The sequence below is a fragment of the Lemur catta genome, chromosome 1 (genome assembly GCF_020740605.2).
Source record: "Lemur catta isolate mLemCat1 chromosome 1, mLemCat1.pri, whole genome shotgun sequence".
In the NCBI taxonomy this organism is placed as follows: Eukaryota; Metazoa; Chordata; class Mammalia; order Primates; family Lemuridae; genus Lemur; species Lemur catta.
The window spans coordinates 210,394,125-210,408,437 of record NC_059128.1 but is presented as its reverse complement, the minus strand read 5'-3'; the positions used below and the strand labels follow the sequence as shown (position 1 = coordinate 210,408,437).

The 14,313-nt window shown below is 39.4% G+C and overlaps 1 protein-coding gene across 2 annotated transcripts in view; it reads left to right on the top strand.

Moving 5' to 3' along the window:
• IGF2BP2 (insulin like growth factor 2 mRNA binding protein 2) overlaps nucleotides 1–14,313 on the top strand; it is a 158,285-nt gene that overhangs the window by 100,499 nt on the left and 43,473 nt on the right. For both annotated transcript variants that reach the window (XM_045539861.1, XM_045539860.1), the window contains exons 3-6: nucleotides 5,568–5,616; nucleotides 6,691–6,742; nucleotides 9,980–10,043; nucleotides 12,761–13,033. In XM_045539861.1, coding sequence (XP_045395817.1) covers nucleotides 5,568–5,616; nucleotides 6,691–6,742; nucleotides 9,980–10,043; nucleotides 12,761–13,033 — 438 coding nt within the window. The remainder of the gene's footprint in view (nucleotides 1–5,567; nucleotides 5,617–6,690; nucleotides 6,743–9,979; nucleotides 10,044–12,760; nucleotides 13,034–14,313) is intronic.

The window sequence follows — 14,313 nt, the reverse complement described above, 5'->3', positions numbered from 1 at the left end:
CCCAAGAGTATTGTCTGACCCGTCTTCTCACAGACGTCTAATCATCATCTACTTGTCCATTGTCTTTTCTCCTTTCCTCTTCTACTTCTTTCAGTAGCAAACAATTAAGAATCCCTGATGTTTTCCTCAAAAGAGAAATCTAGAATTCTGTTGGTCAAGGTGTCTCTATGAGCTAGTAGAGTATGAGAGGGGTGGAGAGATAAATGAATTACCAGGTCTCAGACTGTTGCTTATTGCTATGGCCTGAAAGTTTGGGTCCCCCCAAAATTCATACATTGAAATCTTCACCCCAAAGGTATTGATATTAAGAAATAGGGCCTTAGGGAGGTGATTAGATCATGAGGGCAGATCCCTCATGAATGAGATTAGTTCCCCTATAAGAGACCCCAGAGAGATAGCTAGCCAACTTCGGCCATGTGAGGATACAGCTAGACAGCACCTTCTATGAGGAACAGGCCCTCACCAGACACCAAAACTGCTGGTACCTTGATTGGACTTTCCAGCCTCCAGAACTGTGAGAAATACAGTTTTGTTGTTTATAAGCTACCCCAGTCTATGGTATTTTGTTATGGCAGCCCAAATGGACTAAGACACTTACCATAGTCACTGATTTCTGTTCCATTCAAGAAGTGAACTTTTGTGAGTTTCTGTCCCTGAATGCTCAGGAAGCATGAGTTTTTAGGTCTGCTTGGGCAGTGGACATCACTTTATAGAGCAAGAGAAGTTATTGGGTTCATAATTGCAATTCCTCTGACTCAAAACGCTTCGTAACAGGTCACCATAATATCTGAGTAAATGTTTTAATGATTTGGCCCGTAACACTGCTAATATTCATGAGGACTTTGATCACTTGTTTTTTCTCCCCTCCAAAACTTCTTTTTGTTCATTTTTCAACAGTTTATGTCAAACACATTTAGTTTCTTTACAACTATTATCATATACATTTATTTTGGATTCCATAGAGGCAGAGGAAATTGTTTGTAATCATTTTGCAACAAAGTGATTAAACAGTTTTTTTCATTGACTCTTAATCAGTCTCTGTGATCCTCCCCTGTGTGTTTGTGAGAGATAAAGAGAGAGAGAGAGAACTTTAAGAGACAGCTGGGTAGAGGATTGGACTTGGCTATCACTGGTGACTTATTTGCTTCCTTGAGCAGCCCTAGGTCCTAGTTCAATTTAGCACAGGATGTCCCTTGCACAGAATGTCCAGAAGTTTTAAGGGGAACTTTCAAAACTAATGAGGAATGGGAAACAGATAAAGTGCCTCAAGCGCAGACTAATGAGTACATGGGATGGAGTGGAATTTGACTATAGCACTAAAGCGGTGTAGGGCTAAGAGCTCTGGTGGTTTCCACCCCAGCTCTGTCACCTGCCTCTCTTTATAGATAACACCTATTCCATGGTACTCTAATTTCCCTCCAGGATGAGGACCTTGTGTCATCTAATGGAGCCCAGAGTTGCTGTGGAAACAGATAGGACCTAGTTAGGTAGAACCCCTCATTGAACCCCAAAAGATTCTCCCAAGGGCCCCTTTGCTTCCTCCACTGCTTCTCTTGCCCTTAATTTACCTGGGAATCCCCCAGTTCCTAGCTGACCTAGTTTTCAAATGGAACCTGCAGTCCTACAAGATGGGTTCTCGCGATTCATGTTAACTAGTTCTCTATTCAAGCCCACAGCCTGGTCAGAGCTGGGGTTAGAGTTCCCAAAGTGGCTGATCAGCTTATGGCTAATTGGCCATATGCCTGGAAACTACGGCATTATCCTCCTCACATGCCAGCAGGTGTTTTACTTTTTTTTTTTTTAATATAATACAGATGAAATAGTTCTTCACTTTCACAGAGATTCCTCAATTATTAAATATGATTTTATTTCCCCAGCTGATTGCCCATTTATTTTAAGTAACAGATTCTACCATGACAAAATAGCATTTGCTAGACCCTTGAAATTTATAAAAATGGACATTTAGTTTCTCTGAAATTCACTCAGTTGGAACCTTCTATTACCTCTGGGCATCTACAGTACAAAAATAATAACATAGTTATAAAAAGTACCTTGAGACATTTTATATGTTGAAAGTCCTTGGAAATCATCAACTAAATTAGTAGATGATCTGAGATTATGTATATTTTGTTTTATAGTTCCTTACAATGTGGTAGTCCACGCAGGTATACTATAATCACCAATTAACCAGAATATAGAATCAGTTAAAATGGCACATTCCCCAGCCAAGCAGGATGGGCTGTATGGCTGTATTACCCTTTCCTGGTAGGTGGCCCTTGCCTCTTGAAACGCTTAGTTTACTTGAATATGAGAGTGGGAAATTCTGATTTCCTGAATTCCGAAGCCACAGGGAAAGAGCCTGTGTATTTGTAATAAAGAGCAGCCTTTGCTTGACTTCAGGTCTTATTCTGCTTTCAGTTAAAATGAAAATAATAACAACAACAACAAGAATAATAATAAAGCCTTACTCCTGTTGTCCTGTTTACTCTCGTTTGAATTGAAGGTGGACTGAGTGTGTTGAAGGCTCAGCCCAGCACACTTGTAAACTACAGGCGGGGACATTCGGTGTGGCAGGAGTATTTAAAGAGAGAGATGGGATGAGGGCAGCCACGGGGCCAGGAAGGGATGTCAGTCAAGGCAGGCAGGAGTAACCAGTCTGTCTGTGTTTGAGGGTCACTGGCAGCAGGTGAGGGCTGGGTGGGAGAGGAGGAGGCGCAGGACTAAGACGGAGAGGTCAGCTGGGAGACTGCTGTGATGGTTCTGTGGCAGCGAGGATGAGAAATGCCTTTTACATATATTTAGAGAAGTGTGGTTTCATTTTTAACATAAAGGAACTGTGAAAAAAAATGTTTAAGGGACAAAGAATTATTATATTACTTTTCTAAGTTATTATGTGTTTGGCTTTTTTAAAGCAGGGCACACTGTCGTGGATTTCAAAGGGGAAAAGATCCATATTCTCATTTGAGACTCAGCCAAACACTGGGTTTCCTGTCTAAAGGAAAGAGAGAAAAGAACTCCCCTTTCCCTCTCCTCTTGACTAACTGGCAAGGAGAAATAGACAATTCATTTTCCTGGGTGGGGTTGGGAGTGTCCTCATCATGAACAGACCACTGCCAGCAGCCTGAGTGCTTTCCTCAGCCCTGGGGTTTCAAGTTCTCCTTTTTTACTGTGTACTTGACCCCACGCTAGACCTTAGAATAGTAAACAAGGAGGTGTCCTTGGGGAAACCATCCCACCAGCATGGTGGGGGGAGGGACATCCACCAGCAGATAAATAAATATAGCAAAGAGTGAGCTGTTAGAAACGCAGAAGAGTGTAGAAGAAATAATTCTGCCTGAAGATGTTCCAGAAAGCTCTGCAGGGATTGTCTGTGAGCTGGGTTTTAAAGGACACGCAGAAGTCCCTCCTGGGGAAGAAAGGGATGGGCATCCTGGTTGCCCTGACTAGAAGGCATGCACGCAGGTTGGCCCTGACCCTGAAAGATAATCTCTCAGGGTAGTCCCCCAAATGACCTGAGAGCTCCAGTTTAATTGGTTCTACCATAGATATTTCTATTTCCTTTTTTTTTAGTTCTTAGTTCTTTTTCTTCCTTTCCATCCTGATCTAAGATTAGAGGTGCTACAGACTAGCTTTTTAGAGATTACTCCTCCCAGTGTCCTGCTTAACGAAGGTTCCAGTTACTGAACTGATTGCCTGATGTGCAGTCTTCATGTGAACTAGTACAGGGAAATGTTACAGTTTTAGACCCATTCGATTCGCATTTGGGGTACTCAGCACTGGGCAGTTTCGCTACTTTTGCACTAGAAATGAAAGGTTTGCCAAATAAATTAATAATCTGTTAAATAAGAATTTGAGAATACCTAATCTAAAAAGTGAGGTGTGTTTTTTTTCTTTTTTTTACTTCCAGTATACTTTAAAAATATATATATTCATTAAAGCAACCCTAGTACAATTGTTAGTTTTTAAAAGCAAGTAAGATAAAACAAATACAATCTCATTTTTAAAAAAGCAAATAAGGCAGAAGTAGTTAAAATGAAAATCTGCCATTTTACCGACCAAATCTGCTTATAGCTACCTTTTTCCGTGTATTTACATATACACACATTGAATAACATACAGTTTTGTGCTTTTAAAAAACAGGATCAACTTAATCTGTAATTAGCTCTCTTCTTGTAACAGCATGCCTTGGAGAGTTTGCTATGATAGTGCACATATGTCTACATTGTTTTTAACAGCTGTATAATATACCGTATTATGGCTCTATTATGATATATGTAGTCATGTCCTGTTGGTGAATATTTAGATTGTCTGCAATCTCTGTCCATTACAAATAATGCTACAGTAGCTGTCTTTGTTCAGATCGCTTTGTGCTCATGCATGTGTTCCTTCCAGTAGGGTTTCTACCAATAAATTCTAGGTTAGCAGTTGGAGTCAATGTTTATATTTGGAAATAAAAGGATTTTTCTTTAGAAATATTTTATTTTCTTAAAAATTCTGATGCCTTTTCTACAAATAGTTAGGCTTGTTGACAACTTCCATAGAGAATTTCCATGTAGCCTCTATGGGATGGTGCTGTCGGTTTTATTCTGAACTATTGCCAAAGGCATGTCAGGAAACAGTCTTCACAGCATAGAGGTAGAAATTAGTTCTTGGTTTTTTTTCCTTCCTTCCCATCCTGACACAAGATTAGAGATTCTATGTAGTCATTAAAGCAACCCTAGTAAAGAATGAATACATTCACATTTTTAAAAAATAAGGCAAGACAAAAGTAGTGTATTGGAACGAGTACAGAGTGGTGGCCCTCAGCTCAGTACAGTGACTCATTCCTGTAATCCCAGTGCTTTGGGAAGCTGAGGCGGGAGGATTGTTTGAAGCCAGGAGTTCGAGACGAGAGGGGTGGCCCCCCTTGCATTTAATAAAAAAAGAGCTAAGAAAACTGGAGCCCCTCATTTACTTCATTGCCTTTTTCTCCATTTCTTCTATCTCTCTACCTCTCTTTCTCCTTTTCTTTCTCTGTGTGAATTGTAACATTCCTTTCTGGGGCTATTGCCCATGTTAAAGCCATGGAGAAAGAAACATGTGGCTGTGTGTAGCCACTGCTTAGTACCTCTGACCCTAGAAGGAAAGAAGAAGGAATTAGGGGTACACTGTGGCCACCAAATCTCTTCTCTGGCAACCCCTCAAAATAGGTACCCTTTGGAGTAGGGTCAATTGTAGGCCATATTTTGAGGAGGAAGGGGATAATTGTATAGATAGAATCCGTATGGTGATTGAAATTCTAACTACTTTGATAGGATATTGAAAAGGCAAATGTGTATTTAAACTGTTGTTTCTTTAGCTTGTTAGGATTTCTTGGATTTGGTTTGTTTTTTTTTTTTTTCCCAATGTAATTGAAAACCTTAAATCATGACTCTTTTGAAAAGATTCACAGTAGGAATCTTTTGTTGATTCCTTAGTGAAGACAGTGAGAAAATAAACTCAAATCATGATCTTAAGCCTGTTTTTATTATTTGCTGAAGTTTGTGTCCTAGAGAAAAGTGTCATAGTCTGTGGTTTTATCTTTACAGGAGCAGGAGAATTCAGATTCGAAACATCCCTCCTCACCTGCAGTGGGAGGTAAGCCAGTGCCGCTTTTTAATGGGTTGACAAGACACTTTCTCCCTTTTTTAGTTTCCTTTTACATTTAGGAATTAGACATCCCTCAGACTTTTCCACAAATCTTCTGGGTCCTATCTCTTCCTTTTTCAGTACCCTGATGTCTATGATCTGTCATGAGTTTAGAGTCATATTTGTTCCTTTCATCCTGTAGAATGTACACTTTGATCTCTCGTGTTTTGTCTTGTCAAGTACACTACCAAGCACCAACAAACAAGCTGTGAAACAAAATGCATACCTTGTTCATGATTTTTATCTCATGATTTTAAAAATGATTTGTATCTTTCTGAATCATGATTTAAAAAGAAATCAATGAAAAACCAACAAAATAGAAAGTTCTTTGTTGGTTTGAGCAGATTTTTTGTTTGTTTTGAATTAGTTTCTATGAGTAACAGCTAAGATATATTTTCAGAGTTGTAAAACTTATAAGCTTGCTACCTTAAAATAAAATAAAAATATGGGGAGTGGCCTAATTGCATTATTTAAAAATAAACTGCCTGGTGTTTTCTTCCCCAACCCAAAGAAAATCAAAATAGCCTTAAAGGAAACAATGTTTTGTCTAACATTTTTGTTACTTACTTAAAAACTTTTTATTATGGTAAATTTCAAGCATATACATCCCATTACTTTGTAAAATAAGGAAATCCCTGGGAGGAAAACTGGAGGATGAATCGTTACATCTTTCAGTAAGGAGAAGTGAGCCACTTTATCCTGATCCTCATTTCAAGAGCAGCAAGTGGGTTGCAACCATGATGATGAATGTGATTGTTAACAGTTACTAAGACTCTGAAATTCTGCTATGCCACCTTAATGAATAGATTACTTGGGAGCCAATAAGCAAATGAAAGAGTCCCATATATTTATTCAATTTTAACTTTTTATGGAAGACCTGAAATATCAGTGTAATTAGATCATTCCTATAACTGTCTTTTTTTTTTTTTGCTTTAATTCATTTACTAGGGCATATTACTGTACCATTTTTTGTGAGTATGATCTTATCTTCCTATTCTGACATTGAAGCTCTTTCTCTTTCAGGTGTTGGATGGACTTTTGGCTCAGTATGGGACAGTGGAGAATGTGGAACAAGGTAATAAGTGAGGAGATTAGTATATTGAGCTTTGGAGAAAGATATTACCTGTTATTTCTTATAGGCTGGGTCAACTCCAGGGAGAAATAGTAAATTCATATTTCTTTGAAACAAGCTTCCTAAGGTGTATGTTTGTATATCTATATGTAAGAGAAATCTGTGTCTTTTTATCTATATCTGCATAGTTTATTATTTTAAGGAATATGATTTTCAGGCTGTTTTTCTTATACCCTGCAATGTGTTCAAGCACTGGACAAACACTGTCAGGCTGGGTGGACTAAGCTTAATTCACTAGGAGTAATTGAATTTACATTCTTGCTACTTTCCTTTTCCTGGATAAGAAAAACATACCCCTCATGTCTTTGCTTGTTTCCCAAGGAGAAGGACTCTTACAGCAAGAATCCCTTTGCGTGCTTGTGATAATGCAGATTCCTAGGACTCTCCATATACCTACTGAGTCTTTGAGGACTCATGAATCTGTATTTCAAACAAGCACCCCAAAGTGATTTTTATGTGCATTCAAGTTTGAGAACCACTGTCTTAGGAGCAGTGCTGCAAATACCCAGAAACTACTTTTCTTCCTGACACCCTCATTTTTATCTTCTAAAGTGTGAAATGCTATGATTTTTAAAAGGAAAAAAAAAAAGATACCTCAAGCTGATATCTTATGTAGCTCTTTAAGAGTCCTGGAAAAGTAGATTCCAAGCTCCTGATGTGACAGGCAGTAACATGTGAGAAAGATTATTTTTGCCTTGGCCTGAAAAGCAGAATGTAAATTCAGTCCCTTACTGACTACGAGCCCTTCAGAAAGTCACTCAGCTTCACTGGCTCAGTGTCCACATGTGTAAAATGGGAAGAATAATCTCCATTCTTTCTCTATCACTGACTAGTTGTGGCACACAAAGAGAACCTGTAGAAGGTATTTGTAGACAGTGAAGTCATACATCATCTTAAGGGATTAAGGTTCACTTAAGAAAAATCATAGCAAACGCATTTTCTCACATGTGATCTATTCTATCTGCCAGTATAATTAATATAATAGTTTTAAAGCAGTAATTATTTAGATATTCTCCACTCCATGAATATTAAAAATATTATTATTCATTTCATGCTGCTGCCTGCTCATGCCCAAAGGTGAAGGGCAAGAGCTCAGAAGGAAGACATGATTTACCAAGGACTCTGTTTCTCAGTTCTTATTTCCCTCAACATGGAAAAGAAGACATTCTAATGGTTGGATCTAGTAGCCCAGACGGCCTTACTGTGAACCTGTAAAAGTTACTAAGACCATGTTATAAATTCAGGACAATGCTACTAAAGGAAGAAGTATTCCAGGTCCTGAGGCGGTTTACAGCTCCTGGGGCACCTGTGCCCTTGGAGACCGTCCAGTTTCCAGCTGCCTCACAACTTACAGTATAGAACTGTTGAGCTATTGTTTTGTCCTGTTTCAAGGGGGATTCCTGATTCAGCAGGAAAACATTTTCAGTAGAGTTTTAGGAAACTATAGAACTTTCAGTCCAATGAAATAAATTGTTTGAATGGAGCTCAGCTCATTCCAGAATCAAAGAACTTCCTGATTTCCTGAAGACAAACATCTTGGAAGAACAGAGAATATGACTAAGAAATGAAAACAAAATCTGAGAATCCTGGTGGATAGCTTTATTCAGGAGGTTAAACCCAGCCCTTTCTGGGTCTACAGCCCCATCTGTAGCACTAGAAAGCAGCAAATATGAAACCTCAGTAGCGTTCTATGTGTCAGCACTGAGAGAGGACGGTTGTGGGCTACACATCCCCTGTTTTGCACTGTGAGGACTCTGGGTAAGTGTGAATGAGAGGGCAATATGAACACTCCTGGGCAAAGGCCGGGGCTGGGCTCAGTGTTTATGGCATGTAGCTCTCAGTGGCAGTTCTTCCTGAGGATTATGCACTCCCTTACCCCCACCCACCCCAAAAGGCTGCAGTTACTTTGAAGTTATTGGACAAACAATATTTTTAACAGTGGTCTTTAGCCTTTTTGGGGTCCCACGTCCCTTTAAGAATCTTACAGAAATTATAAACCAGAAAAACTCACATTTCCACAAATTTGAATCATTTGGGAAGGAGAGGATATTTTATAGAATTCCTGAAGCCCAACCATGAATCCAAGGTTAAGAATCCCTGCATTATAGGGTTTATTATTACTGTGAAAAACAGCTTTATCATGATTTTCTTAAATTATTCTTAATGTTGTTGTTAACTCCAGGTCTCCCAACAGCTTAAATGTTTTAAAGGGAGGATTTGATCTAGTCACATCTGTTTTTTTAGGGAAAACAAATATTTTTGTTGTTTAAGTTTACTGGCTTGGATTGAGAAAGTTTTATCTTCCCTGTTGAATTTATTTTTAATTTCTAACTGTGGAAGAAGAGGCAAGCAATTATGAACCAAGATAAGCCAGCTCACAAGAGTTATCCCTTATTAGCCAGTCTTAGAGTTTATATGTTTTCTCCTTTAGCTAATAAGTAAGTGAGAATTGTCAGTTTTCTTTATTGAGTGTGCACAATTACTAAATTAACTCACAGAGTCAAGGAGTTCAGTGAAACGGAAGCAAAACTAGTGATGATTCAACTTTGTCAACAAATGAAAAATTAAATTTAAACATTTTCTTATTTTATATTTTATATTTATGCCTTGATCATGGTATAGTAAATTGATCCAGACCTCTAGGAAAGCAGTCTGAAAATACACATTAAAAAGCATCATGTTCTTTTACCTGGTTATTTCTCTCCTGTGATTTTAGCCTAAAGAAGTAATTCAGAAGACCACAAAATCAAGTGATGTTTGCAGCAAAGGTGATTTTTAGCAACACTGTTTGGAACAGCAAATACTGGGAACAACCTATTTGCCGACAATTGGGGAATGGTTAGGCAAATCATAACATTTGACTCATTAAATTTTATGTAGACATTAGAAATGAAAAATACAAAGAAAATGTCCATATGTGTATACTCATGCACAAGTATTTATAAAATAAGTGAAAAATATAGTTCTGAGTTTTATATATATAATAGATTACAAATGTGTTATACATTTGATTACAAATTACCATGAATGCACATGAATAAACACAGAGATGCAAATAACTGTAGAGCTAGGGTGATGAGGTTTTCTGTATATTTTTCTCTAAAGTTCATCTGTTTGCATTAAGCCAGAGAGTGACAGCTTTTTTTTTCTATGACAATGTAGTTTTTGCTTTTTCCCTAGTCAACACAGACACAGAAACTGCTGTTGTCAACGTCACATATGCAACAAGAGAAGAAGCAAAAATGTAAGTGGATTAGGGCTTACTTCCTTTTAAGTTTATTTTGGTTTTGTCTTTGAACTTCATTGAGTCCTGTGTCTATAAACCTTTTCTGAAAAGACGGGTCGGTAGAGCCCCATCTATGCCACCTTTGACATACTGATGGAGCTCCACAGCATCTGAGCCACCTCTGACATGCTGGTATAGTTCCAGAGTATTCCTGCCACCTTTGACATGTCAGTGTAGCTCCAGGACATTCATACCAGGATGTTTGTTGATTTGTGCAGACTCTATTGTGAAAAATGTTGAGCTTTGGCATCAAAACAAAGGGGGGAACCATGTCTTGACATGATCAGGAATAGAGGGCACCAGCTCTGTGACACTGTGTCTGCTGGTCTCTGCTTTGCCAACCACTTGGAGCCACTTTTACCTGGAGCTTCCTCTGTACACCATGAGGAAGAAGCAGAAGCCTATGCTGACATATCACTTCTTCCTCTGTGTAATATTAAAAGGGAGATCCACCTCAGTGACAGCAGCAGCAGGGAGAATTGTTTGGCAGTAGTTAATCAGTAACACCTGGTTTGGGTTCTTTTCTCCTACCCCCATTCTCTTCCCAGTGCCCATTCATTACTACATTGCTTCAGTGATAGTTAATTTTGAACTTAGCTATTAATGAACATGAGATTGAATTTAAAAAAAAACAAGGCCAGATGCAGTGGCTCATGCCTGTAATCCCAGCACTGTGGGAGGCTGAGGCAGGAGGATCATTTGAGGCCAGGAGTTAGAGACCAGCCTGTACAACATAGCAAGAACCCATCTGTACACGACATTTTTAAAATTAGCCAGGCATGGTGGCAGGCACCTGTAGTCTCAGCTACTCACAAGGCTGAGGCAGGAGGATTGCTTGAGCCCAGGGGTTAGGTTGCAGTGAGCTATGATGATGCCACTGCACTGTAGCCCAGGCAAGACAGTTGTTTTTTTTGTACGAGGTCACTGAAGTACCTGTCAGGTCACCATAACTAGAATCATGGTCACATGTGGTCATGCTTTATGAATGTGGCATCACCACAGTTATATATCCCAGGATTATAGTTATATTTCTTTTTCAAGGTTTCAACACACATAAAGATATATTTAACCCATTCTCATACTTTTAGTTTTCAGAAAGTTAATTCTGCATTAAAAAAGGTAAAAGTTATTTTACTGTTAACTTTGGCACACATACGGAAGCAGGAGAAATACCAGCAACTCACCTTAACGGTATCCAGCTGCCGCTTAAGTGGACCTCTGTACATGATGATACCCTGTTGTCTTTATTGAATTCAAAAGGTACTGCTTTGTAATAAATTCACAAACCCTAAACATTAGCATAGTAGAGTTGGGTAATGCTGTTAAACATGAAATTTGTTCTACTTCATGTACAGTTTTCAAAATATAGTAGTGGGATATCCTTTATCCTCTATTAAATTGATAAATATTTATAAATAACAATACTCTGTTCTTTTGAAGATTCAAGGACACAAATGCTCTCCTAAACTGCTATGGGATAGTAAATATTGAATCCTTTCCAGAGGGCCATTTGGGAATACTTAACAGTAATGTTAGAATTCTGCATACTTTCTCCCTTCCAAGTACTAACCAGGCCTGACCCTGCTTAGCTTCTGAGATCAGATGAGATCGGGCATGTTCAGGATGTTATGGCCATAGACTCTGCATACTTTCCGATCCAGTAATTCTACTAGGAATTTGTCCTGTGTGCAAAGTTGTAGTTGCAAAGATGCCTATGGCAATACTATATGTAATTGTAAAAGATTGGACATGACGGAGATAGCTAACAATAGAGGATCAGTTGCAAAAGTTATTGTAAATGAGTAGAATGTTAAACAGCCATTAAAAATTATATTGAGGCCGGGTGCGGTGGCTCACGCCTGTAATCCTAGCACTCTGGGAGGCTGAGGCGGGTGGATTGCTCGAGGTTAGGAGTTCGAGACCAGCCTGAGCAAGAGCGAGACCCCGTCTCTACTAAAAATAGAAACAAATTATCTGGCCAACTAAAATATATATAGAAAAAATTAGCCGGGCATGGTGGCGCATGCCTGTAGTCTCAGCTACTCGGGAGGCTCAGGCAGTAGAATCGCTTAAGCCCAGGAGTTTGAGGTTGCTGTGAGCTAGGCTGGCGCCACGGCACTCACTCTAGCCAGGGCAACAAAGTGACACTCTGTCTCAAAAAAAAAAAAAAAATTATATTGAAAGATAATGACATGGAAAAATGTTTAGAGTATTAGCAATTTTTAAGGATTAGAAAACAGTATGTACAATAAAATCCATTTTATAAACAATTATATTTAAGAAAGACAGGAAAGATAAAATGGATTAAGACATCTTTTTTTGAATTTTCAGTAATTTGTATTATGATTAAAATGAGAAGAAAGTCATAATTTTATACCTACCTATGTTTATGAAGAGTTTTTCATAAGGGGGTTACAACCTTGGGTGGCGAAAAAAAGCAGAATCCAAAATTGTATTTCAAGTCTGACCAGGCCTATACATTGTGATCTTGTTTAATTGTTAACTGCAAGCTCTGAGGGAACAGAAATGGTGTCTGTCTTGCTCACTGGTGTATACTCAGTGCCTGGAATGGCATCTACGTAGCCACCTGGTAAGTGGAGAGTGAATGAACCAGTCTGCAGGATGGTCTCTCTTGATGTTACTGACAAAACTCTCCCATCCCTGCTGCATTTCAGAGCCGTCGAGAAGCTAAGCGGGCATCAGTTTGAGAACTACTCCTTCAAGATTTCCTACATCCCGGATGAAGAGGTGAGCTCCCCTTCGCCCCCTCAGCGAGCCCAGCGTGGGGACCACTCTTCCCGGGAGCAAGGCCACGCCCCTGGGGGCTCTTCTCAGGCCAGACAGATTGATTTCCCGCTGCGGATCCTGGTCCCCACCCAGTTTGTTGGTGCCATCATCGGAAAGGAGGGCTTGACCATAAAGAACATCACTAAGCAGACCCAGTCCCGGTACGTGCCTCCGGGGCTTCCTTTGCTTCCTTCTGAGGGGTCCCCTGCGTGCTAGTGGGTCTCAGCCACCCTCAGGTCACTATTGCTTATATCAGCGGGGGGCTGTGCTATAGGGGACGGGCTTTTTTCAACAGGACTACTAACAGAATAACATCAAGCTGGGGGCTTTGATGAGCTTTCATGCCAGTGGCCTAATGGTCATACCCAGAGAGGCTAAAGGTTCACGAAGAGGGTACTGGTGACCTCACAGCCAGGATGTTGCCATAAGCTAACTAATGCTTGTGAATGCATGGATTCCTAAACGAGCAGAGGTGTGGGGCTCTGTGGGATCCTAGAACCCACTCATCTTAGCTCTTACCTCCTCCCCTGAATCAGAGCCCTGGGGCACTGTTCTTTGAGATCACCTAGGTAGTCTCACAAAGAGCTACATAATAAAGATGTGGGTGAGTCACTGTCATGCCAAGCAGGAAATAAAGTACACTGACCTTATGTGTGGTATTCTGTATGTTTAAGGAGACTAAACTGGTTGTAGGAGTTTTAGCAGGTAAAATGACTTGTGGAGTTGCTGATTTTTGTATGTTCCTGAGACCATAGCACGATGTAATAAAGAAAGCACAGGATGTGAAAACAAAGACTCATGTTGAAGTTTTACCACTCAATGGCTATATGATCTTGGAAAAATCTTTTAACCTCTCTGAGCATCAGTTGCTTCTTCTGTTAAAAAAAAAACAGGGGGCAGGGGTTCCTGTCTGTTTTGCCATGCTTATTGTGAGAATTAGTACAGTCAGGCATGTTGACTGAAATAATTAATATGAAAGCACTTAAATTGCAAAACACCAAATTACTGACAAATAGTTATTTGCATGTGCTGGTGCATTTATTCAGGTCAGTCAGTGAGTGTCTTATAACCTGAAATAGAAAGTGCTATTTTCTTCAAAACATCTTATAATTATCCCCAAATAATAGACACAAATATGGATGAGTCCCAGAGTGTAGAATCTTAGGAGTGAAGTGATGAAATAGGAGAGAGGGAAGTTACTGTCTGGTATTCCCTTTATTTGAAAACCAGCCCTATCTTTCCCTCCAAGTTTGCTTTGCTGTGAAAATGATTTTTACTTATATGTCTTTTTGTTCCAAAAATTGTTTAAGGTGGCTTAAAAAAAAAAAAAAAAAAAGCAAGTTTAAATAGAAGTGAGGGTTGCTCTCAAATGTACCCGTTTCTTAGAAGTGGGCCAAAGACTTAGCTCTGGGCTTTCTAACAGCCAGAGTAAAAAGGGATA